Source organism: Sesamum indicum, linkage group LG3 (assembly GCF_026168435.1).
Source record: "Sesamum indicum cultivar Baizhima isolate 11 linkage group LG3, ASM2616843v1, whole genome shotgun sequence".
Taxonomy (NCBI): Eukaryota; Viridiplantae; Streptophyta; class Magnoliopsida; order Lamiales; family Pedaliaceae; genus Sesamum; species Sesamum indicum.
The window spans coordinates 15,328,990-15,351,623 of NC_142659.1; the positions used below are offsets into that span (position 1 = coordinate 15,328,990).

A 22,634-nucleotide genomic window follows, 5' to 3' on the forward strand; every position below is an offset into this window, starting at 1 on the left:
CCGAAAGGGATATTCGCATGGAGAAGTGGGCTTTTGACCCTGAAATAAATATGATCCATCCATGGTGGGGGTGGGAGTACTCAATTCAGATTTCAGACATGTATACTGTTTCACCTTCTTTATACACCCCATTTTCAAGTAAAGGTCACATTCATAAAGCATCCACCACTCGCCGCGTATCGACGATCCTGTAATTTTTCGGATCCAAGAACCTAAAATCGTGGCGATGGGTTTTTGTTCAAAGGTTGAAATCTCACGGGCATGCGAGTGAGGTTTTAGTCCTGTAAAGGCCAAATTGCATTTATTGTCTCGTATGTTATGGGGTGATAATTTAAAAACTCGAAGTGATGAATATATAACTCGTAATTCAATAATTTTAATAATTAGAGGACTCTCGTCATCGAAATTTTATAATTCACCAAAAAATTGCTGATGTGGACAAAATTAGAGCTTTTTTAAATTGAGATTTTCTTTTGACGGAGCATCCAATCAATGATCGATAAATTGCATTTTATGCCTTGTATGTTAGGGGGCGGCATTTGAAGGACTGCCGTTCAAGCTAATACAAGTTTTGTCAACTTATTGCCCAATTTGTGAACAATATTTTGGTCTCCTTTTTGTAAAGTCAAAATTCGAACAACTTTAAATTAATTATTTTTTGTATCAACTTATATATTTCAAACATTGTTATCATATTACCATATTAATTTATCTTGTCACTTACTTCCTAACTGTATATAGTATTGTTAGCTCATACTATTACAAATTAGTCAAGTTGTATTGCACTTAATTATAAATTATTTATCAAGTGAAAACAATGTACTACGCATAAGTTGATAACATGGGAAGAAAAGGGATGCATGAAATTGTACAAAATTAATGAATTATAAGTATTAAATTGTCAACCTTTATAATTACAGTTCTTAAAATATCGCCCCCCTAATATACACAACATAAAATACACTTTAGTTGCCGCTTATTTGATTGGGGGGCTACTTGACATTTATGGGACGGCTAAATTACATTTGTTGCCCTGCAGTATTACACATTAAATGCACTTTAGTTTTCGTAAAATCCCAATTTAAAAAACCTAATCTACGCTAGCAACATCGAGCCAGTTAGAAAATTCTGGTGATCGAAGTCTTCTAATTACTATTTTTCTTTTAATTATGAGTTATAATTTTCCATCGCTATAGCTAAAATTTTTAAAATGTCACCTCCTAACATACAAAACAATAAATGAAATTTAGTCGTCCCATGAATACGACGTATGATAGTCTTGAGGGTTTAATGCTGCTAAGGTCAAATATTTTGATTTTACTTTTGTTCAAATGTACCGTTATAGTCCATCCTCTCCTAACATATCAAATTAAAGTCCTTAATAATTAAATCTAATGGAATCTAAACTACAACTGTTTTGTATAAAAAAAATTATTTACAATATTTTCATAAATATAGTGGACGTTTTAATTAGTGTGGACTTCGCTAACTAGGGTAAAGTTATATTACATTAAATCCTTACAACTAATTTTGAGTTAGTGATATTGCGTGTGTCAACGGAACTTATCAATATACCATATAAATCAAAAGTATATATTCTCATTCTTTCTAAAATTTGCTTTTAGCTAGTTTTATATATTGTAAGGTACAGGTATTCGATGCCATTTTCATTCATGGTTTCAATATGAAAACCATTTTGTCGAATATCCTTAAAATTCAATAATTTCTTTTGTGATTTACTAGAATATAAGACATCATTAATATATAATCTTGTTCCTTCAGTTAACAAGATAGTAGCTCTTCTAGAACCTTCAATAAGTTTACTAACTCCTGAAATAGTACTCATATTGGTTCTTGTCATTAATAAGTTCGAGAAAGTTTCTTGTTTCTCATAATTGTATGAGTAGTGACACTATCAATAAGACAATGCTCTTTTTTATTGAGATTTGTAATGGCTTGATCCATTCTATATAAATGAAATAGACATTTAATAAATAAAGGAAAAACTTCATTCGTAAAATATAAAAACATTACAATATTAAAAGAAATACCCTACAAATGAAAGTAAACATAAGTTAATAATTATAGAAACACTCTAATAACATATGAGATAAATCTAATAAACAAGTATGTTGAAATCCTCAGTAATGTCACCAAACTGTAAGGGCAGCTCAGGGAGATCTTTATCATCATTTTCAATAGATTGAAAAAAATCTAATGCATCTATATGGGTTTTGTCTGAGATTTCAGCCTCAACAAAATTAGTCTCAACTTCTTTACCCTTTGCTTTCACAGAAGCCTGGTATAATTTGATTAGATGTTGTGCGGTACGGGACTAACCGAGACATCCCACATCTATGGCAAAGATCTCCATTTATATATTTTTTTTGTTGATTCTTTGCTTTGTTCTCATTATTCTTCTGAATATTGAAATTAATCCATGTATTTCTATGACCATTACCATTACCACGACCACGATCACGACCATGACCACCACAATCACATCCATAAGAATGGCCCCGTAATGAGCCATGGTATCGACCACGCCACTTTCGTGAAGAAGTAGCATTTGCTTCAGGCAATGCCGTTGAATTTTCAGGAAATGATTTGGAACTCGTGGTTCGGGTTTGATAGTTATTCAACAAAAGCTGATTATTTTCTTTTGCAACAAGCAGGGATGAAATTAACTCTGAATAAGTTTTGAACCCACGTTCCCTGTACTGCTGCTGGAGTACAAAGTTGGATGCATGACAAGTAGAAAATGTTTTTATCCAACATTTGTTCATCTGTCACATCTTCTCCACACAACCTCAATTTCGATACAATTCGAAACATCTCAGAATTATATTCAGCAATTGTTTTGAAATCTTGCAGTCGCAATTGTGTCCACTCATTTCTTGCACGTGGTACGATTACAGTCTTTTGATGGTCAAATCGATCCTTTAAACTTTTTCAAAGTTGAAAAGGACTTTTGACTGTTAAATATTGAGACTTCAGGCTCTCATGAAGATGATGACGAAGCAAAATCATCGCTTTAGCACAATCTTGCTCAGAAGCACTAATATTTTCTTTTATTGTATCTCTTAGTTTGCTACTTGCCAAATGCAGTTCGGCATCAAGGACCCATGACAGATAGTTTTTTCCAAAAACGTCAAGAGCAACGAAATTCAATTTTGTGAGATTGGTTATTAAGCTATAACAAGTTAATATGCACTTTTAGCATAATATTCAACATATACATATAAGTAAAATAAAATGTATTACACATGGTATAAAGTAAAAATGACATAAAACATTACTAACATTAAGTAACATATAAGTTACCATGTAATTAATTTGAATTATTATGTCATGCATACATGGAATTAAATATAATTAAGTTTGGCTTAAATCTTATAATGTTACAAATGGCAATTACAGTAAAACCTCTATAAATTAATAATTTTGGGACTATGAATTTTTATTAATTTAGAGAAATATTAATTTATCGATAAATTAATATTTTATTAATTAATAGAGAGACTTTTTAAATTTAACAAATTTAGTACATGTGTATTGAAAATAAATGAATTCATATATGTTTCATTGATTATATTCATGCATCAATCAATTATTTGTAACTAATTAAATATATTCATGTTGTATACAATTAACAATTATATTCATAGATGCATGTATCAATTCATTGGAATTACTTAAATATACATGTTTACATTAATTCGTTGCACTTAAATAACTATTATAGCCAATTAAATAGATTCATGCATGATGATGAAACGTATACTATATTAATCTCAATATAAAATAAAATAATTCATGACACATAACCATGTCTTTTCTTCTAAAAGGCATCGCAAAATCATCCATGAATGATCAAATGCGTAAAGCATTACAAACTTCATATTTTAGCAAATTACCATAAAATTTATAATTGTAATATTTATGAATTATTAATTTAGAGTTTTAATGGGACCTAATATTTATATAGGAATTTTCTGAAAAATTATTATCTTATTATCTTATCGAATTTGATGATTTTTTACAAAGGCCCAAGTCGGGACCGGAAGATTTTATTATTTTAGAGAGTTTATTAATTTATAAAGGTTTTACTGTAAATGGTATTCATGTCAAAGTTGTTTTCTTAACAAATAAATTTTATTGTATATAAATAAACTAGCAAAACATCCAAAATACATACACTGGCATATGTAAGAAAACTATGTAGGTAAAGTAAGTTAATTAAATTGACTTCAAGTGATCATATATATTTTAATAACAATAGCTATACTATAATATCAAAAAAAAAATATTATGAATCAATTATATAAATGAAGAAAGCGTCGGGCTTCTTGATCAAGCCATTATCTCAAAACACTTCAGGAGGTGAGAAAATCAAACATTATACTATTCGGGGATGATAATGCAAATAATTAGTACAAAATATTTTACCTACTACTGAAGATGATTTTATCTCATTACTTACTTTAGGAAGTAATGAAATTTTATAAAACACATCCACTTTAGGGGATGAAATCAAAAATTGTATGCCTACTTCTCGAGGCAATATCAAATATAATAGAATATTTATTTATTTATTTATATATGTCCAGTTCAGGAGACATTCAAATATAATAAAATATTTATTTATTTATTTATATATGTCCAGCTCATGAGACATTCAAATATACAGAATATAATTACTCATATCTTATTATTAAATAATCAAGAATAAAAGCAACTACGATATTGTAGAGGTAAACAAACAAAGAATAAAAAGTATACTAGAAAAATTAACATTCTACCTTGATCCAACGTAACGTCGTACTAATAACGTGTTATCAACTTAGAGAAACTATAATTTATTGGCCTATCACTCCTAATAGAATATAAAGAAAACAATATACGTATTCTCCTCCAAATCACTTTCTTATTCTCTCAAAAGCTTATTTACAAATGAAATACATGGTGGTATTTATAGATCACCAAAATTGTGGAATTACAAACCACACTAATAACTATTATAATTACAAACCATCATGCCGATGCAAAAGAGTATAACATAATTAACATTAAAAAAGAATATTAAGAGGTATATGCATTCGTATATTTAGTACCATCCCTATAGCTAAAATTTTTACAATGTCATCTCCTAACATACAGAACAATAAATAAAATATAACCGTCCCGAGATATGTTTGTCATGAGGGTTTAATGCTCCTAAGGTCAATTGTTTTCATTTCACTTTTTTTTCAAAATGTACCGTTGTGGTCCATCATCTCCTAATATATCAAATTAAAGTCCTCAACAATTAAATCTAATGGAATATTCTAAACTACAACGTAACAAAATATTTACATTATTTTTCATAAATATAGTGGACATTTTAATTCGTGTGGACTACGTACGATAATTAGGCTAAAGTTGTCTTACATTAAAATCCGTACAAATTAGTCTTATAATGGCATTTAAAGCTTGTCTTTTTTTTTTTTTTGGGTATTTGATTTTATATTTTATTTTGTGAAGAATTAAAATGATACTTTTCTATACATGGTCATGTGATTTTTGAATTTTTTTTCTATTTTTTCATGCAAATATGAGTATAATACCTAACGTAATGACATTTTAGAGAAGAATAATAGGAATTTGACATATGACATTTTAGAAGACTAATATAGGGATGTGACGTCTTACCAATTTTATCTATTTTTAATGCAGTATTCCATCATTCGTTATTTAAATTTTTTTCGAAATAACTGTCAAGAATTTTAACAGGATATATATACTTGGAATATAGTAAATCATTACGATGCAATAAAAAAATAACGGATTAAAGTATATTGAAAAATAAAGATGATGGGTCAATTTTAAAATAGAAAAGAATAATACGACTCCTTAAATTTTAGGGGGGAAAAGGTAATGCCATCCTTGATACGAAAGGCAATGAGCTACTTTTTAAAAATTCAACGAATGATGTTAGCTAGCAGCGTCCATCGACCGGAACAGGCGGACAGCGACGGGAGTAGCCGAGTAGGGAAGATGGCGACCGGCCGAGCTAGAGAAAAGGCTTATGAAAAGACAAGCCGATATTCCCATCAAATATCAGTGGCTTATGAAAGAATGGGAGGCCTAATTGAGATTCTAAGAACAGAAAAAGAACACTATGTAACGAATTTCTTGTGGCGTAAAAATTATATGATACGATCTTTTCATATATTCTGATTCTTAAATATGAGGGGAAAAAAACAGTTTGCAACTTTTTTACAATTCGTCTCCTATTTCACATTTTTTAACATGAATTTTATATACGTAACGCGAATATGTGAAGTGCAGTACAAGATGTAATACTAGTTTATAATAAAAGTTTCCAAATACATTGCAATAACAAAAGAAAAAAATGTAACTTTCGTCCTGTAATTTATGGGAAAGTGACATTTTTTATCCTGTACGAATTGATTTTCGTAATTAGTCCTATAATTTTAAAATTTTGGATTTTAATTCTTTCTACCGTTGCAAAGCGAAATTACACTTTTTGTCCCATAGGATAGGGGTTAAACACTTTTAGTCCTCTATTTTACCAAATTTTCAAAATGATCCTTTAAATCAAAAGACTAAATGTGTCGAGTTTTCTTAATTTTGAAATTATTTTGAAATCCCATAAAGCAAATGACTAAATATGTCGAGTTTTTTGAATTTTGGAACCATTTTGAAATTAATCTGATAAAGTAGAGGACTAAAGTGTTGGATCCCCTATTCTATGGGACTAAAATTATAATTTTTTCAACTTACAACTGGCCCAATTAAATTACAATTTTAGTATTGTAATTTAGGGGTGACGTTTTTTATTTTGTACGAATTGATTGACAATACTAAAATTGTAAATTAGTTAGATCATAATGTGTAAATCACATGCAAGTTTTCAACAAAAATACCAAAAAAAAATTAAAAAAGATCAAATTTTAAAATTACATGACTAAATTACGAAAACCGATTTTTGCAGAGTTAAAAAAAATACCAATTCCTAAATTACATGTCTAAAAGTATATTTATCTCCCGATAACAAATGCAGTTGGCTGTCGCTAATTTTGCAAAGTGACAACCGAAAGAAGCGGCGTATAAAATTATTACAAGAATCAAATGGATATGAAAGCATAATAATCTTGCTATAGATGAAAACAGGCAAATTGGAGGGTGATTAGAACATGTCCATTTTGGGTGACGGGGGGCCAAATTCTTTCCCTTTATTGGGAAAGATAGTGAACTAAAGCAGCAAGAGATTAGGAAAAAACTCCTATTAAAATCCCTCAAAAAACAAAGATATAGTGAGCAGTGTTCATCCTCATCTACATCACTTACATGTGGATTGGCCTAAACGCAATAGCAACAGACTGGCCCATGATTTTAGTATCCAGACATTGTTTGTCAGATTCTGCATGTAAGAAAATTGCACGGATGCTTTTGAGTTTATTAATGTTGATATATGCTCCATTAATTCAGCTTTTAGAAGGAGTTCATATCAAGATAAGGTTATAAGCTTCATTAGAGCTGCAGTTTGAGCTGATAATCTGCTTTCTTTTTGGCGGATTTATGTTATTAATTATATGCACGCTACGTGTATAAAGTATCTTTTTAAATAAATTCAATCTCTTATTTTTGTGAATGGTAAAGGGATTTGTTCTTTTTTATTTTTTGGATAGGTATTGTCGACTCAAATTTAATTTAGTGAACTTAAATCTTAACTATTGAGCACGTTGTTATTACACAATTCAAACTTGACTATGTGGATTCGTAAATATTCTAAGACGTGGAAATGTTTGTGTATACGGGTTACAGCTCGCTCTCTAAATGCATGTATTTATTACTTTGAGATCTAGCTTTTCGACCCTTTTAATTGAGAGTCATATGGAATAATTTAAAGTGTTGGTTTCTAGATCGTTCACCTCTACAAATGAACAATATCCTTGATCATGCTGCGATTTTTTATCTATTATAACTAAGAGAAATTAACTAATATTTCTGATGATAAAAACAAACATCCCACATTAGTCATAAATGAGGAGCTTGGGCGGCTTATAGACCCCCAAGCTTCTTTTTCATAGCGAGGTGTTTTTTCAGGACAAAAATATAAAGCTCATATGAAATCAGAGTAGATAATACCTCGCACAATCGCTAACGAATTGAGCCGCAAACCACTTCATTAGACGTCGATTGTGGGAGTGAGGGTATGAGCCCGTCCAAACCCCCTGTTTGTGGGGCTGATAATGTATAAGTGTTTCACATTGGTTGTATATGAAAAACTTACGTGGCTTATAAGCCCTGTTTGTGGGGATTCCTTTTAGGACAAAACTGTGAAGGTTCACATGAAGTTGAAGTTGACAATTTCTCGCCCAACGGGTTGGGACTGATGATGTAAGCGAACGTCCCACTTTAATTGTAGATTAGGAGTTTGAGCGACTTATAAGCCCAATATATTTTTCTCTAACAAGATTTCTTTTTATGACAAAATTTATATAAAATTACAGCAATAATACATCACATAATTGAATATCAATTGAATCACAAACCGTGAATTTCTTTAATCAAAACTCATCTAGATATTATCAATTTAATAAGACCCAACCAGAGAAAATTATTGAAATTGAGTCCCACTAAAATGAAAAAGAAAAGTGAAGTATATAGGGAGAAATTGAGAGTTGGGGTTTGAAAGAACAATACCCTTTTCCCTTTTGGGGCTGCGGTGCACCGGAAGATACCATAGATTGCTTTTTCCCATAACCTTTCATGTGTTTCTCTGCCCTACCATTATGTTGTCTTGTCTCTTCGCCTCTCTATTCCCTTCTTTTCTTCACATTTTTAATATATAACAATCTACACTCGTATTTCTTATAGTGGGTATGCCACTCCTAAAAAAAAACCCCAAAAAAATAAAATAGAAATGTTAATAATTTAAAATAAATATTCTTAGGTTCAGTTCATCTAGTTAGTTGGTTGCCACATTTGACATTTTTTTTAGTTTATAAAAATTTTGGATAAATTTCAAAAGTAAAATTTGATTGTGTTTCTTTGTGTTTATGCCATGTGATCATGTACATGGATTTTCCACTATGAGGGTCTTTCTCTGCTGGTGTTGGTCGGCATCTAAAATAATTGAGCACACGGTTAAAATTATTAGGCTGTATGCGGTGTGGCTACTCCAATACTCAAGTTAGTGCAGAAAAAACAACATACTTTATGTAATAAATTTTGGGGCGTATTCATAAATATTGCTAACTGTATGGATGACATTTAGAGTTGACCAGATGCTATGGTTGGCCCTCAATCTGGAGCTTTTATTTTGGGTTCAGTCGAGTTTATCTACGTTGAAACACATGGATTTCGGGATTTCGTAAACCAATTAAACTATTCCCAAGAGTTGTATTAATGTAATTACATAATTATCCCCATCATCGTGAGACAAGTTGTATTTTTATGAATTTGTTACGATTAAAAGGTTGCCGGAAGTTGATGCTGGAAAATCAATATGCGTGCGCATATGAACTTGTAAGACTACATTTAGATTAATATATTTGAAACTAGGGATCTTTAAGTCATTTAAATTTATTTGCATATTTTTAAATCGAAAGGATTCATAAATTTTAAATTATTTTAATATGGCGTGATTTTTTAGAATACTTTCATCCAAATAGAGTATAACAAAAAATGTCATACATGAAAGGAGCCGTTTCGAAAAGAAACTAACACTACAAAGAGTATATCTAAAAATATAAATTAGGTGATTATTTTTTTTATAGATTTTGACATCTTATATTAACATTTTATACTATTTGACTAAAAACGTGTTTGTAAAATAAATTCTTTTCTTTAATTGGTATGTTATAAGTTTTATTCCATTTGACATGTACATTTTATAGCATAATATATACCTTTAAATTAATATATAAAATATCTATTTAATAATTTAGAGCGTAAAATACATTTATTATATGCCGGTCGATATTTTCTAAACAGAAAATTTCAACATATGAATAATGAATTATTCAAACCATATGATAAAGAAAGAAAATAAAACGTGTGAATGAATAGACAATACGTAATAGTTGGAGATAGATTATAGAAAAATAGGAACAATAGAAAGATTTGGACAAGACCGTCCGATAAGGTAGTTATTAACACATTAAGACAATAAAAAAGAAAAAAAGATGTTGCTTAAAACAATATAGATATAGACATATATATGGATAGGTTAAATCTTTACGATGTCTAGTAATTTATGCCAGAAAGTATAAATTGCCGATACCTATTCACTTTTTTTAAAAAAATAAAATAGACGAAAATTGTCTTAATATTCGATATCTTTATACTGATAAACGACGATTTATAATACCGCAGCACAAATGCTTCACGTTATCTTGTAAGCGCCATGTATCACCTATTTTTTTAACTCTTTTTTCAATCATGAATTTATTTTTATTTTTAAAAATTATGTCGTGTCAATCAACTATATGTACATTAGTATCGTGTGCCACGATAACTAGTATTAACCGTAATTGCAAAATCCACAAAATGAAATAGATATAGATTGATGATTTAAAAAAAAAATTCAAAATTTTCCAACTTTTGGTAGTCGCCCGGGAAAAATAATCTCCACGCAGAATCAGGGAAGCTGCTATAAAAGGGCTGCGCTTGCCTTCAGAATCCTTCTCAAGTAAACTGCCCACAACTGCCTTCTAACCGCGCAAGCCTCTCCCGCCACCTACCACCACCACCACCACCTCACCACCCGCGGTGGTGATTCATATACTCACAGAAAGGAAACCTTAAAAATGGGTATGAACTCGAACAGGGTCGAACACTTTTCCAGCCCCGAAGCACAAGCACAACCACCAGCACCAGCCGGCCCAGAAAGCACAGCCGTAAGTGTCATAGTTTCTGCAAATGCAATGCAAATGCCGCCGCTAGAAGTTCACAGAGTGTGCCTGCCGCCGCCTAGGACCACCGTGCAGAAACTTCGGCACCGCCTGTCGGAGATATTCTTCCCTGATGATCCACTTCATAGGTTTAAGGATCAAACATGGTTCAGGAAGCTGGTTCTCGGGCTCCAGTTTTTCTTTCCTGTGTTCCAGTGGGCTCCAAATTACAGCCTCAAACTCCTCAAATCTGATGTTGTTTCCGGGCTTACAATTGCAAGTCTTGCAATTCCACAGGTAAACTACATATTGAACATTTGTTTACACAGATCTTGTCTAAATTCGATGATCAATCACATAAAAAGTGTAGTTGATAGAATTTTCAGTATAGTGGTTTATTTCAACCAGGAAGAACAATATTAATTGGAAATCTTAATCAAATGATGCCTGAAGTACCAGTAACCTTTTTTGTTTTTTAACTATACAGGGTATTAGTTATGCAAAGCTAGCAAATTTGCCTCCCATAATTGGACTATGTAAGTTTCAACACTGATCACTACCTGAATCTTGTATGTATTTGATACTGAGTCTTTGCTGATTATTTGAGAAATCCCATAATGATTATAAGAAAACTATTTTCATTTTTTTTTTTTTGGTTTTGTTTACATGCAGACTCAAGTTTCGTGCCGCCTTTGATATATTCTGTTCTTGGGAGTTCTAGACATCTCGCTGTCGGTCCTGTATCGATAGCTTCTCTTGTAATGGGCACAATGCTCAGCGAAACAGTTTCGTACACTGAAGAACCAATTCTTTATCTTAAACTGGCTTTTACAGCAACATTCTTTGCAGGAGTTTTCCAGGCTTCCCTAGGATTTCTAAGGTATGATGTTATTCAACTTTTGTTGTCTGAACAATTTATGAGAAGTGAATATTAGATCTACCTTTGCGACATGGGAACATCTTTCACAAAAGCATTCCATGAGAATCGTTCACCATGGGCACGATATAAAGCTCAGTAATAAATAAGTTATGCTGGAGACAGCTGTGTAAGTACTCGAAGTATCAATGAATTGAAAATAAGCATATCTTTCAACAGAATCTATATTAATCATTTATTCTGCTTATTTATGTTTAGTTGCTGCACTATGATGGATATAAACTGAACTTAGATGCTTTTGCCACCTTAGAAACTTAAAGTAAAATAGAATAACTTTTGTTGAACAGTGTTTTATTGACTTGAACGGTGTGAATTACAGGTTAGGATTTGTTATTGATTTTCTGTCGAAGGCAACTCTAGTCGGCTTCATGGCTGGTGCAGCAGTAATTGTTTCGTTGCAGCAGCTAAAAGGGCTACTTGGGATCGTCCATTTCACGAGCAAGATGCAACTCATTCCTGTGTTATCTTCTGTCTTCCATCACATAGATGAGGTAGAATCTCTAACAAAAAGATAATTGTTCTGGAGTTGATTTAATGATCAACAGCAACTCTGTTCTCAAATTACTCACTATTATCTCTTTCTTTGCTAAAAAATGCTAAAGAACGCTGATAAATGAGAAATTCTTGGAAAATTGCTTAACTAAGCATAGAATCTACAAAAAATTATAATCTTGAACAACATTTGACTCTAGAAGTTGTGTGATGTCTGCAGTGGTCTTGGCAAACCATCGCCATGGGAGTTGGTTTTCTGGTCTTCTTACTGGCAACAAGGCAAATTGTGAGTTCCAAAACCTATATTTAGAAGATACCTCACACTCAGTTGTGATAATTCAACTTTCATTACTGAATGCAGAGCTTGAGAAAACCGAAACTCTTCTGGATTTCAGCAGCTGCGCCGTTAGCATCGGTCATTCTGTCAACCCTTCTAGTTCTGTGCCTTAAATCCAAAGTTCCCGGGATTAAAACTGTAAGAAATCTGCCTTTCCCCTAGTAATTTTGGTTAAGCATCAAACAAAGTGTTCGACAAATTTCTCTGCTATTTTTTCGAATGACGTCTAACTGAGAATAAAAATAATTTTTACAGATTGGGCACTTGCCTAAGGGTCTGAATCCACCGTCTTCGAACATGCTGTATTTTAGTGGCCCTCATCTTGCTCTAGCAATCAAAACTGGCATCATAACTGGAATACTTTCCCTTACAGTAAGTTCTTGATAACTCTTCCTAGTTTAGGTTATACTGCAAGAATCATGACAGTAGCGAGCCATTTTCTCATTCTTATGTTTTGGTAATCTTAGGAAGGGATTGCTGTTGGAAGGACGTTCGCGGCTCTAAAGAACTACCAAGTTGATGGGAACAAAGAAATGATGGCCATCGGCCTCATGAACATGGCCGGTTCTTGTTCTTCATGCTACGTCACCACAGGTGCATATATATTTCTTTGCGGTTTCGACTTGGTTTCTTCATTACATAGTGAGACACAGACAGAACTGATGATGCGGGAACATGTTTGTTTTTCTAGGATCATTTTCTCGATCAGCTGTCAATTACAATGCTGGAGCTCAAACAGTTGTCTCGAATGTAATAATGGCTGCATCCGTGCTTGTGACTTTGCTGTTTCTCATGCCGCTCTTCTATTACACTCCCAACCTCATTCTAGCAGCCATTATCATAACTGCTGTGATCGGCCTGATTGATTATCAGGCAGCAATAAAGCTGTGGAAAGTAGACAAACTTGATTTCTTGGCTTGCTTATGTTCGTTTCTCGGTGTTCTGTTCATCTCAGTGCCTCTCGGTCTTGCTATAGCAGTAAGTCTTTCTTCACAACATTAACAAAACAACTTCGATTTTCACTGCATACCCTTGATAGCGTAACAAACATACAATCAACAAAATTCAGGTTGGAGTTTCTGTTTTCAAGATTCTGTTGCATGTAACACGGCCCAATACAGTCATTTTGGGTAACATTCCTGGAACTCAAATATATCAGAACCTTAGTAGATATAGAGATGCTGTCAGAGTTCCATCGTTTCTCATCATCGCAGTTGAAGCTCCTATGTACTTTGCAAATTCCACTTACCTTCATGAAAGGTAAGTAAATATTTGGAAATGACAACATATTCTTAATTTCTAGATATATCCCGTGTCACGCAAGTTGAATGAATTGGTCAATTCTGAACTGCAGGATACTGAGATGGATTAGAGAAGAGGAAGAGTGGCTAGCATCAAACAACAGAAGCAATATGAAATGTGTGATTCTTGATATGACCGGTTAGTCATAAACGATTAACTTCGTGTAGACATATAGATCAACATTTGCCATCATGCATCAGCAAATTACCAGATTGCCATTTATTTATCTAATAACTCTGTGTTTTGTGCTACTCAGCGGTGACAGCAATAGACACGAGCGGGATTGATACTATTAACGAACTCAGAAAGATGCTCGATAAAAGATCACTCAAGGTAAATGATACTGCAGACATATTCCGAAAACTTGGAGTAAGTTTTTTTCTTTGGAATTTCATTGTAATCTATGATGCACAATCATGCAGCTTGTCTTGGCAAACCCCGTTGGAAGTGTAATGGAGAAACTACATCAATCGAACGTCTTGGAGTCGTTCGGCTTGGAAGGAGTTTACGTAACAGTTGGAGAAGCAGTAGCCGACATATCATCTGCATGGAAAGCTCAGCCCTGAAGAATGAATGGCTTTGACCGACATATGATCAGTGTAGGTTGAAGGGAGAGCGCTTTCAACGTGGTTTACCACGAATGAAGCTAAAGTTATCGATATGTATTGTGTAGCTTGACTCTGTATCAACTCTTCCAAGAAGAGTTTTTGCTTCATCATTGACAATGAAGTTACCAGACTTCCACTATGGTATTTCTTAGTGAAATTTCTTGCAATTCTGTTTCATTCTGAAATAATAAGACTGTCCTTCCATTCACACACAACCATCTAATATGATATAATTGATTATCTTACAAATCTATAATACTTATAGTATAACTAATTCAAATTTAGTTACATAATATCGTAAGCGAAATTTTGAGCCCAAAAATCTTTTAGGAGAAATTTTGAAATTCAAACCACTTAACTCCCGTCCGAGGATGTTTTTCCTTGAATATGGTTTCTATAATAAAAAAATCATCAGGTTAACTGTTTCTTTCTACTTCTAGATATTCCAAAAAATGTATATGGACTTTCATAAATATCATCTCAAGTAATATAATAAGAATATGATATCATTATTTTTAAAAATGATATTATATAACATTTATATTTTGAATTTTCATCTAAATCCAAATTGAGTTAAATTGAACCAAAAAAGGTTTGAGAGGAATCAAATTCTACTAAGATCCAACCTGGCCCTCTCTATTCTCCTCCTTGGTCCAACACTGCCTAAGATCTATACATCTGTATGTATGAATGCTGAGACCAACAGCCAAACAAAACAAGATCCCTCCTCTTCCTTCCCCCTCCACTTCTGAGATTTCTCATTATTCATTAATCCAATCCAACCTCACTCGAATCTGCAGCTCTCTTTACATACGAACAATTCAAGAACACAGCAGTAGGGGGGGAAAAGGGGGAAAATATCCTGCGTCCGGTTTCCGAGAATTGTCAATTCCCCCTGTAGTATACAGAATTGCTTCACGATTGGCCCTGAAGACGAAAAGGAATCTGGGTTCTGATTTTCACTTAATGTTTCGGTGAAAATTCAAGAAAAGTTTGATTCTTTTCGGAAGATTTTGACCGGAAGAGGAAAGGTGAAGGAAAGTCATGTTCTATGGTGCGGTGGTGTGGGATCCATGGCTGATAGTGGCGCAAATCGTGTGCCTTCAATGTCTTTACTACCTGACACTAGGGGTGTTCTTGTCGATTCTGGTTGGGACTCGGGTCTCAAAGATGAGCCTTGTGTATTTCTTTGATTATGCTACTGTTACTGCGTCTACGGTCACTGGCTGGTGTGTGATAGCTTCCATTTTTCTCAGCTCTGTTGCAGGGTAAGTTTAATTTTGTGATGATGTGATTCTTTCGTTGATTTATTTGGTTTTTATTGGTATTCGGTGTACTTTTCGCAGTTGTTTAGATTTAGTCATCTTGAATCTTGTTTGGTTCTTTGCGGTTTGTGGAAATCACAATTAAGTTAACATGTTTGGTCCTGCTTCTGAAATTCCAATTAAGTTACTATGTTTCAATTTAGGTCTGAAAATAGGAGGTTGACATGTGCTGATCTTTGTGCTTCGAGCAATAGCGATAGCGATCCATCACTGAGCTATTAAAATAACTAAATTTGGTACCTTATGTAAAGGTTAACTTGGGGGTTGTCAAAAATGTTATTTCCGGGACAATCTATAGTTTTAGAGTCTGAAAGGGGGGAGGAAGAATTCAGAAATCTTGGTGCATTTGCCGTTGAAATGATTTATCTGTTTTCTTTCAATGGGAAAGGAAAACTGATGATGACTATACAATTTTGAGACTGTCAACAATTGAAGAAAGGGAGTATTTATTATATAGTGTTTTCTTTTTCTTGCTGTGTTAGTGATGTTGACATGATTGTCCAGTTTTCTTCTTCATTATTCTACTATGTTATGTGTATACTTTTCCACTAGAAACATGTTAGTATATCTATATGTTTGAAAGAGCTTGGACTTGCCACAAAGATCCATTCTTGACAATTCTCTTACCTTTGTTCTTCCAACAGAGCTGGCTTTTTAGTCTATTTAGTGGAAAGGGCAAAGAAATGCCTGGACTTTTGTGCAACCCTTTATATCATCCACCTTTTCATTTGCATCATTTATGGAGGTTGGCCCTCATCAATAACGTGGTGGGTTGTGAACATTACAAGCCTAGCAGTGACGGCATTGTTAGGTGAATATCTCTGCATGAGACGAGAATTGCGAGAAATTCCTATCTCAAGATATCGATCAAGTAAGTCCTGTTATGTTGTGCCAACTACTTGAACGAAGCATTATTTTCCTTATATTTGGTCTTTGGTCGAGTTATTTGTGGAAACCTCATCCCTTGTTTGCATTAGTTTCAGTTATCCCTTCAACATCCTTGACTTCTTTTCTTCTTTGATGCTTTTATGTCCTGTTTACACCAGATTCAGGTTAAATGAACTACAATATCATTCTTCAACTAGTAAGATTACAATAGAGGGCTGATGAGGAAGAAAGTTTAACTGGCAAGTGAGGCTTCAAATGATAGATTATGTAACTTTATTATTGTTATTTGTTTAGGGTTTAACAGGTCTGTCTTGCTTGTCATGAGCGAGGATGCGCTGAATTGCATTTTTCATACATGAGTTTGAATGCTTAAGTTCTCATAGTAATCTTTCTAAAATTTAGGAATAGTTTCATTGGCATTAAATTGGTCAGCCTTCCTAATACGCTTTGTTTAGTCTGACCTTCATATTAATTTCTGTGGGACATGCGCCCCTGCACCACGCCAAACACAGATGTCGCAAAAAGTCTAGAGAAAGTCAAAGATGAATATTATTACGTTATCAACCTGAGGTATGAATTTAGGCCAGCTTATGGCACATCTGAATTCTTTTAAGATATCAATTCTTCAATTTTCACACCCTCGATGTAATTGATGCTATATGGTTTTGACCATTTATACATTGGCTGTCAAAGATTCAAAAGGCTAAGGTGATCTTCAAACTCTACTACATGTTGGGTAGTATCTGAGGCCCTGTAATGTTTCCGGATCATAGCATCATGAGATCAAGTCTGGAGTTTGTAGCAAATTCTTGTCACCCTCCCAGCAAAATCCGGAAACGGCACAGAAAGGGTGGGGGGGGGGGGGGGCTGCAAATATAGGAAAAATAAATAGAAAAAGGATGAGTAGAATTCAGGTATAAGCTTCATTTCCAATGTAAGGAGTTGAAAGGATTTTAAGGCATGCCTGAACCAAATGAACTAGCATATGCTGGAATAGATGCAAATTTACGTGAACTAAGTTCTGGAGTAGCATTAAATGATATTTATGTGAAGTTGAATATTTCTGATAATCAACTTTGGCGCTGCAGTACGCGTCTGCCAAATGAGGGCAAAACATACGTGATAAAATAGAATGCACGCCTGACAGTTGTTTGAAATCCACTTCTTATTTTGATGGATGAAGTAACTCTCATGCATGTGGAACTACTTTGACCTTGTATTTTGGTACAGGAACAGGTACACTGTGCTGTTCCCCAGTGGATTTTAGGATGAACATTCCTTTAATTATTTTCGGTTTTATTGACTTCAAGACTATACTGAAGTTCGCTAGCCTATATGAATAGTTCCTTGCTTATCAAATAGTAGGTCAATTTGGGAAAGGTGATGTTCTTGATGAATTTATAAAAGGAGAAGTTAAACTCAACACCTTTTTTAGTAGACCCAATTAGTCGCAGGGTTCATGCAATTAATGTGTTACCAATGACATGACATATGTAAATTCTTTGCTCCTTGAATGCCTTCCATTTACTAGCCTACCAGAAATATAGTTTTCCTGAAAAAGTCGTCTCAACAGCAGATGGCGTATTTACTTTGCTTCATGGAAAACTATGGCGCTAGTGTTAACAATTCGATGCATACTAATATATGGAGAACAAAATGTGAACTTTTAAATGCAGAAACTTGTGCGTGCTTGGATGATATTATAGCATTGTGCTTTATATCCAAATCTTGATGAAAGTGGGCAGAAGCGAGATGCCTGCTCTTGTTCTTTCCTCTTCTGCATAAGTAAACATCATTCCTCTTTAATTCTTTGCAGATGCTTGACAAACGAGAATCACAGCCTCTATCATTCTTGAATTCAGACATATCAAGGGACCTGGTGGTTGTGTTAGAGACGTCATACGTTTCTCAGATTCTATTTTCTTTTTCTTTTTGTCAATTGAAATTCATGAAAAGAATTCTCAGCAGGACTTGTCAATGTCATTGCATAGTACAGTAGATTAATGCATCAAAGATCATTGGAAAGGCTGAATTATGTAGAGTAATGAATTTCAAGTAGCAGCACTTTCTTGGTGGTAGTTTCCTTTGCTTTGGTTGCATATTTCTGACAAGCAAATTAATACTCGTAGTACTCTATAAACTAAGAATTTAGACTACCAACAACTAATAATATTGCAGCCCTTCAATTAATTACTGAAATTGCCCGCATGATTCCTGCAAACGGGAATAGAATCTCTGCTTAGCAAAAGACAAATCTTTGATGGTGGGATTACAGTCATTTGTGAACACAGCAAACCCAAGGCAGCATCCTGCTGAATCCTTCAAGAGTCCAGTGCTCATGCTTTGTGGGGCAAAACCCCTTTCCGTTCTGGTTGCATTCTTGTTTGCTTCTGGGTATCTTGGATCACACGAGTCAAAGAGAACCGTCTCAACTAAGCAATTTCTTGGCCTGTACCTGTGTTGTGGAGGAGATGATGCCGGAGGTGTTCGATTTGGTTGTTTAGGCTTTGGCACTGATGCCAGCGATGGTGAGGGAGGCAGAGATGGTTGTGGGGACGATGGTTGAGGCCAAAGAGACAGAGGTTGTAGTAGTGGAGAAGAATGCTCAGTACAAATTCTTCTCATGACACCAAGCAAATCTCGCTCCTTTCGTCTCAAGCTGCGACTTAAACAACCGTGGCTAATTCTACTAACCTCCCGGCAGCAACGGTCACGGATGGCCCGATCAAGATAAAAATCATCAGTGCAATCAGTAATGAAGTTGGAAACCAACTCACAAATTGGTCTTTCTTTGATATGATCTCCACCATCCAACCGAGTAACATTAGTTTCATCACGGAAAATGTAACTGTCGACTGAATGAGCTTGAGCTGCCGAGGAGCATATGTATAGTCCAAGAATCAGAATAGCGACACATGCTCTATCCATGGCGAATTCGCGACGGTTCTTAATCGTCTCTCTTTCGGTGGAGAAATAAATAAAGAGGGGGTAGTGGGTTTTTATAGGGATCAGTAGATTGATTGGTGAAATTTTGATTACAGTATCTGATTCTTATAAGTCAATAAATTACAGAAATCCTATCTTATGGGATAAAAAGGAGCCCTACAACTTTTAAAATTGGGTTCAATTTTTTCGGTTACAAAAAGAGAAAGCAGGGTGGCAATCCCACTATGTCACCCAATATGTGTGTGCTCCATATCTATAACTAACTTATTGTCGTTAAGAACGAAACTTAACTACATGAGATTCAATACTAGGGAAGGCAATCCATTGGGTTTATCATAAGTACAAATCTGATCAAGAAATCCTTAAATTCGGGGGACTAAATTTATATTACACTTTAAAAAATTAAAAAACGTATTACTTGTATACACATTATAACATCTCTAAAATATTTTATCTCATTGTTTTAATTCATAAAAATATTAATTTTTTTTATTATATGCAAATATAAATAAAATATACACATGTCTTTTCATACATGAATAAATATATACGTTACATAAAATATGAAATATATAAAAAGAAATAAAATAAGTTCATGTTAGGCCCCGATTCGCCAAGAATCAAAAACCCATTAGAACTTCAAAACCCGCACCAAAAGGGGGGGGGGGGTTGGTTCAGGATTAGGCATTCCTAATGAACACACATGCTAGGGAGGATTGTTCGCCGATTAAGGTAATAGATGACTTATTCTTATAAAAAAAAATATTGTTTAACAACATGATTCTCGACATACAGATCAGGACATATACTTAGCCCCATTAAAAATCTTAACAAAAATTCGATGTGGATATAATAACGTTCGACTTTAACTATTAGACCACAACGATTGATGACAATGATTCGACAAAAAATAATATTTTTTGTCTCTAAAAAATATATAATAAACATACAATATTTATATATAAATACATATAATAAACAATAATTTTTGTCTCCCAAATTCCAACATCAAAACCTACCGCATTTATTTTAAATTACCTCAAAGGACAAATTCAAAAACTATATAAATATCCGCCAACCACAGTGGGAGTCGAACCCACGACCTTTTGATCCGAAGTCAAACGCGCTAATCCACTGCGCTATGCGGTCTTATACTTGAAACTGTTCCTCTTTATAAATTTCAACAATTTGAATTGTTATCCAAATAATAATAGAAAGACTATAAATAATTTTGGACCAGAGGAATTACATGTAATCTTTAGAATATTTTATAATCTATTTCTTATGTATTTTCTTAGTCAATCACTTACATATAACAATTTTTTGTAGTTAATGATTATAAAAATTAACATATTAAATACAAAGTTGAGGGTGTAAATTTCTGATGAAAAAATCATGTTGCATAGCAGTAATTCCCTTAAATCTTGAAGGGCATTGTTTGAAGTTTCGATTAGATATTTACTGACATTAAGATTTTAGATTAAAATTATAAATTTTTTGAAGGTATAGAATGCAACATAATGAATTAAAAAAATAATAAAACAATAATTATATATAATGCAATTTTTCAATATTATGCAGCATAATTATGTCTTTTTTTCCATAGTATGATACTCCATTCTATGGAAACGTTGGGTATTATTTTTCTTTTTCTTGAGAAAGTAAAGTAATAGAATTTGCAGGAGAAATAGCCTTTTATGAAAATAATTATATTTTAGGAATAACCACACTGTCTTTTTTTTTGGACTTAGAATAATTATACGTAAGTTCTTTATAATTTGAAAAATTACATTTATTACTTCCAATGTTTGTTTATATATAACAAATAATTTCATTCATTAGTCAAAATTCACCGAATTTGTTGATATTAGCTAAAAAATTGAATTCATACTCAATTGACTTATTACTTGTTTATTATAAGTTAAATAAATATTTTCTTACCAAAATACCCTTATAACAGTGAAGATATTCTTCACCACATATATTCAAGGTAGTTTAATAAAAAAAAATAATTTATTTGATAGGTCAGTAATAAATCAATTAAGGGTAAATATAGATTTTTAATTAATTTTTTTGAAAATATTAATAAATTTTGTGCTTTTTTATTCATAGAGGGGTTTATTTATTAAATAGAAACAAACGTCAAAAATATCAAATATAATTTCTCAAATCATATAAAATTTATGTATAATTAAACAAAATATCATAGAAGGGCAATATAATTATCCCTATAATTAAAAGGTTCAAATTATAATTTGCTGGGGCAGAGATGACGACTGTAATAAAAGTGAAAGCAGAGAGATCAATTAAAGGCAGTGCAAAATTAAAATAGTCGACCACAGTGGGAGTCGAACCCACGACCTTTTGATCCGAAGTCAAACGCGCTAATCCACTGCGCTATGCGGTCCTCGACTGCAACTATTTCGTGCAACATTATACTTGTCTGCTGAATTACTAGAAGTCTATCATGCACATATAATGTTTATCTACATGCATGTACTTTAGATGAATGCTTAAGTAATATAATAAAATACGGATAATTACACTGTTCTTTTTTTAGATTTTGTGTAATTATACATAAATTTTTTATAGTTTAAAAAATTATATCTAACACTCTTGACGTTTGTTTCCTTCTAACAAATATATGTGTTCGTCAGTTAAATTCATAAAATTCTATGATATCAGGAAAAAAGTTATTGAAAATCCATATTCACCCTAATTGACTTATTATAGGTTCATTACTGAGCACCGTTGAACATAAATATTGTGCACCAAACATTCTAAGACGCGCGCTTAAACAATGCTTGTTAGCATACTTTGAATTCTTCCAATTTAAGTCTATCTTATTTGACTAAACATTGTAGCTATGGAGTATCAACAGATACTTGTACTTCG

The 22,634-nt window shown here is 33.2% G+C and overlaps 2 protein-coding genes, 2 non-coding genes and 1 pseudogene across 6 annotated transcripts; 2 read left to right on the forward strand and 3 right to left on the reverse strand.

The window, feature by feature from the left end:
• Positions 1 to 2,116: 2,116 nt before the first annotated feature.
• On the reverse strand, positions 2,117 to 7,394 carry LOC148788720 (uncharacterized; annotated as a pseudogene).
• A 3,290-nt stretch (positions 7,395 to 10,684) lies between these two features.
• On the forward strand, positions 10,685 to 14,719 carry SULTR3;4 (sulfate transporter 3;4). Its single transcript, XM_011074023.3, has 13 exons — positions 10,685 to 11,201; positions 11,392 to 11,440; positions 11,577 to 11,784; positions 12,161 to 12,332; positions 12,554 to 12,619; positions 12,695 to 12,808; positions 12,926 to 13,042; positions 13,138 to 13,264; positions 13,362 to 13,648; positions 13,740 to 13,930; positions 14,025 to 14,110; positions 14,229 to 14,305; positions 14,395 to 14,719. Exons 1-13 carry the CDS (start codon positions 10,821 to 10,823, stop codon positions 14,536 to 14,538), a joined length of 2,019 nt encoding a protein of 672 aa, XP_011072325.1. The 5' UTR covers positions 10,685 to 10,820; the 3' UTR covers positions 14,539 to 14,719.
• A 451-nt stretch (positions 14,720 to 15,170) lies between these two features.
• LOC105157611 (structural molecules protein) lies at positions 15,171 to 18,871 on the forward strand. 3 transcript variants are annotated; one of them, XM_020692180.2, is made up of 4 exons: positions 15,171 to 15,848; positions 16,550 to 16,776; positions 17,306 to 17,363; positions 18,610 to 18,871. In XM_020692180.2, exons 1-4 carry the CDS (start codon positions 15,625 to 15,627, stop codon positions 18,647 to 18,649), a joined length of 549 nt encoding a protein of 182 aa, XP_020547839.1. In that variant the 5' UTR covers positions 15,171 to 15,624; the 3' UTR covers positions 18,650 to 18,871. The 3 variants fall into 3 exon arrangements, with proteins under 3 accessions (XP_020547839.1, XP_088735400.1, XP_011072326.1); XM_088879274.1 differs by lacking the exons at positions 17,306 to 17,363; positions 18,610 to 18,871 and adding an exon at positions 18,024 to 18,591; XM_011074024.3 differs by lacking the exon at positions 17,306 to 17,363 and having other exon boundaries at positions 15,178 to 15,848.
• Positions 18,872 to 20,814: 1,943 nt separating this feature from the next.
• Positions 20,815 to 20,888, reverse strand: TRNAR-UCG (transfer RNA arginine (anticodon UCG)). Its single transcript has one exon. It is a non-coding gene; the product is annotated as a tRNA-Arg (tRNA).
• Positions 20,889 to 22,072: 1,184 nt separating this feature from the next.
• TRNAR-UCG (transfer RNA arginine (anticodon UCG)) lies at positions 22,073 to 22,146 on the reverse strand. Its single transcript has one exon. It is a non-coding gene; the product is annotated as a tRNA-Arg (tRNA).
• Between the last annotated feature and the right edge of the window lie 488 nt (positions 22,147 to 22,634).

Coding starts and splice junctions, on each gene's coding strand:
- LOC105157611 (XM_088879274.1), top strand. CDS start 15,625: ATGTTCTATGGTGCGGTGGTGTGGGATCCATGGCTGATAGTGGCGCAA. Junction 15,849..16,549: donor TTTCTCAGCTCTGTTGCAGG/GTAAGTTTAATT, acceptor TTCTTCCAACAG/AGCTGGCTTTTTAGTCTATT. Junction 16,777..18,023: donor TATCTCAAGATATCGATCAA/GTAAGTCCTGTT, acceptor ATTTTGGTACAG/GAACAGGTACACTGTGCTGT.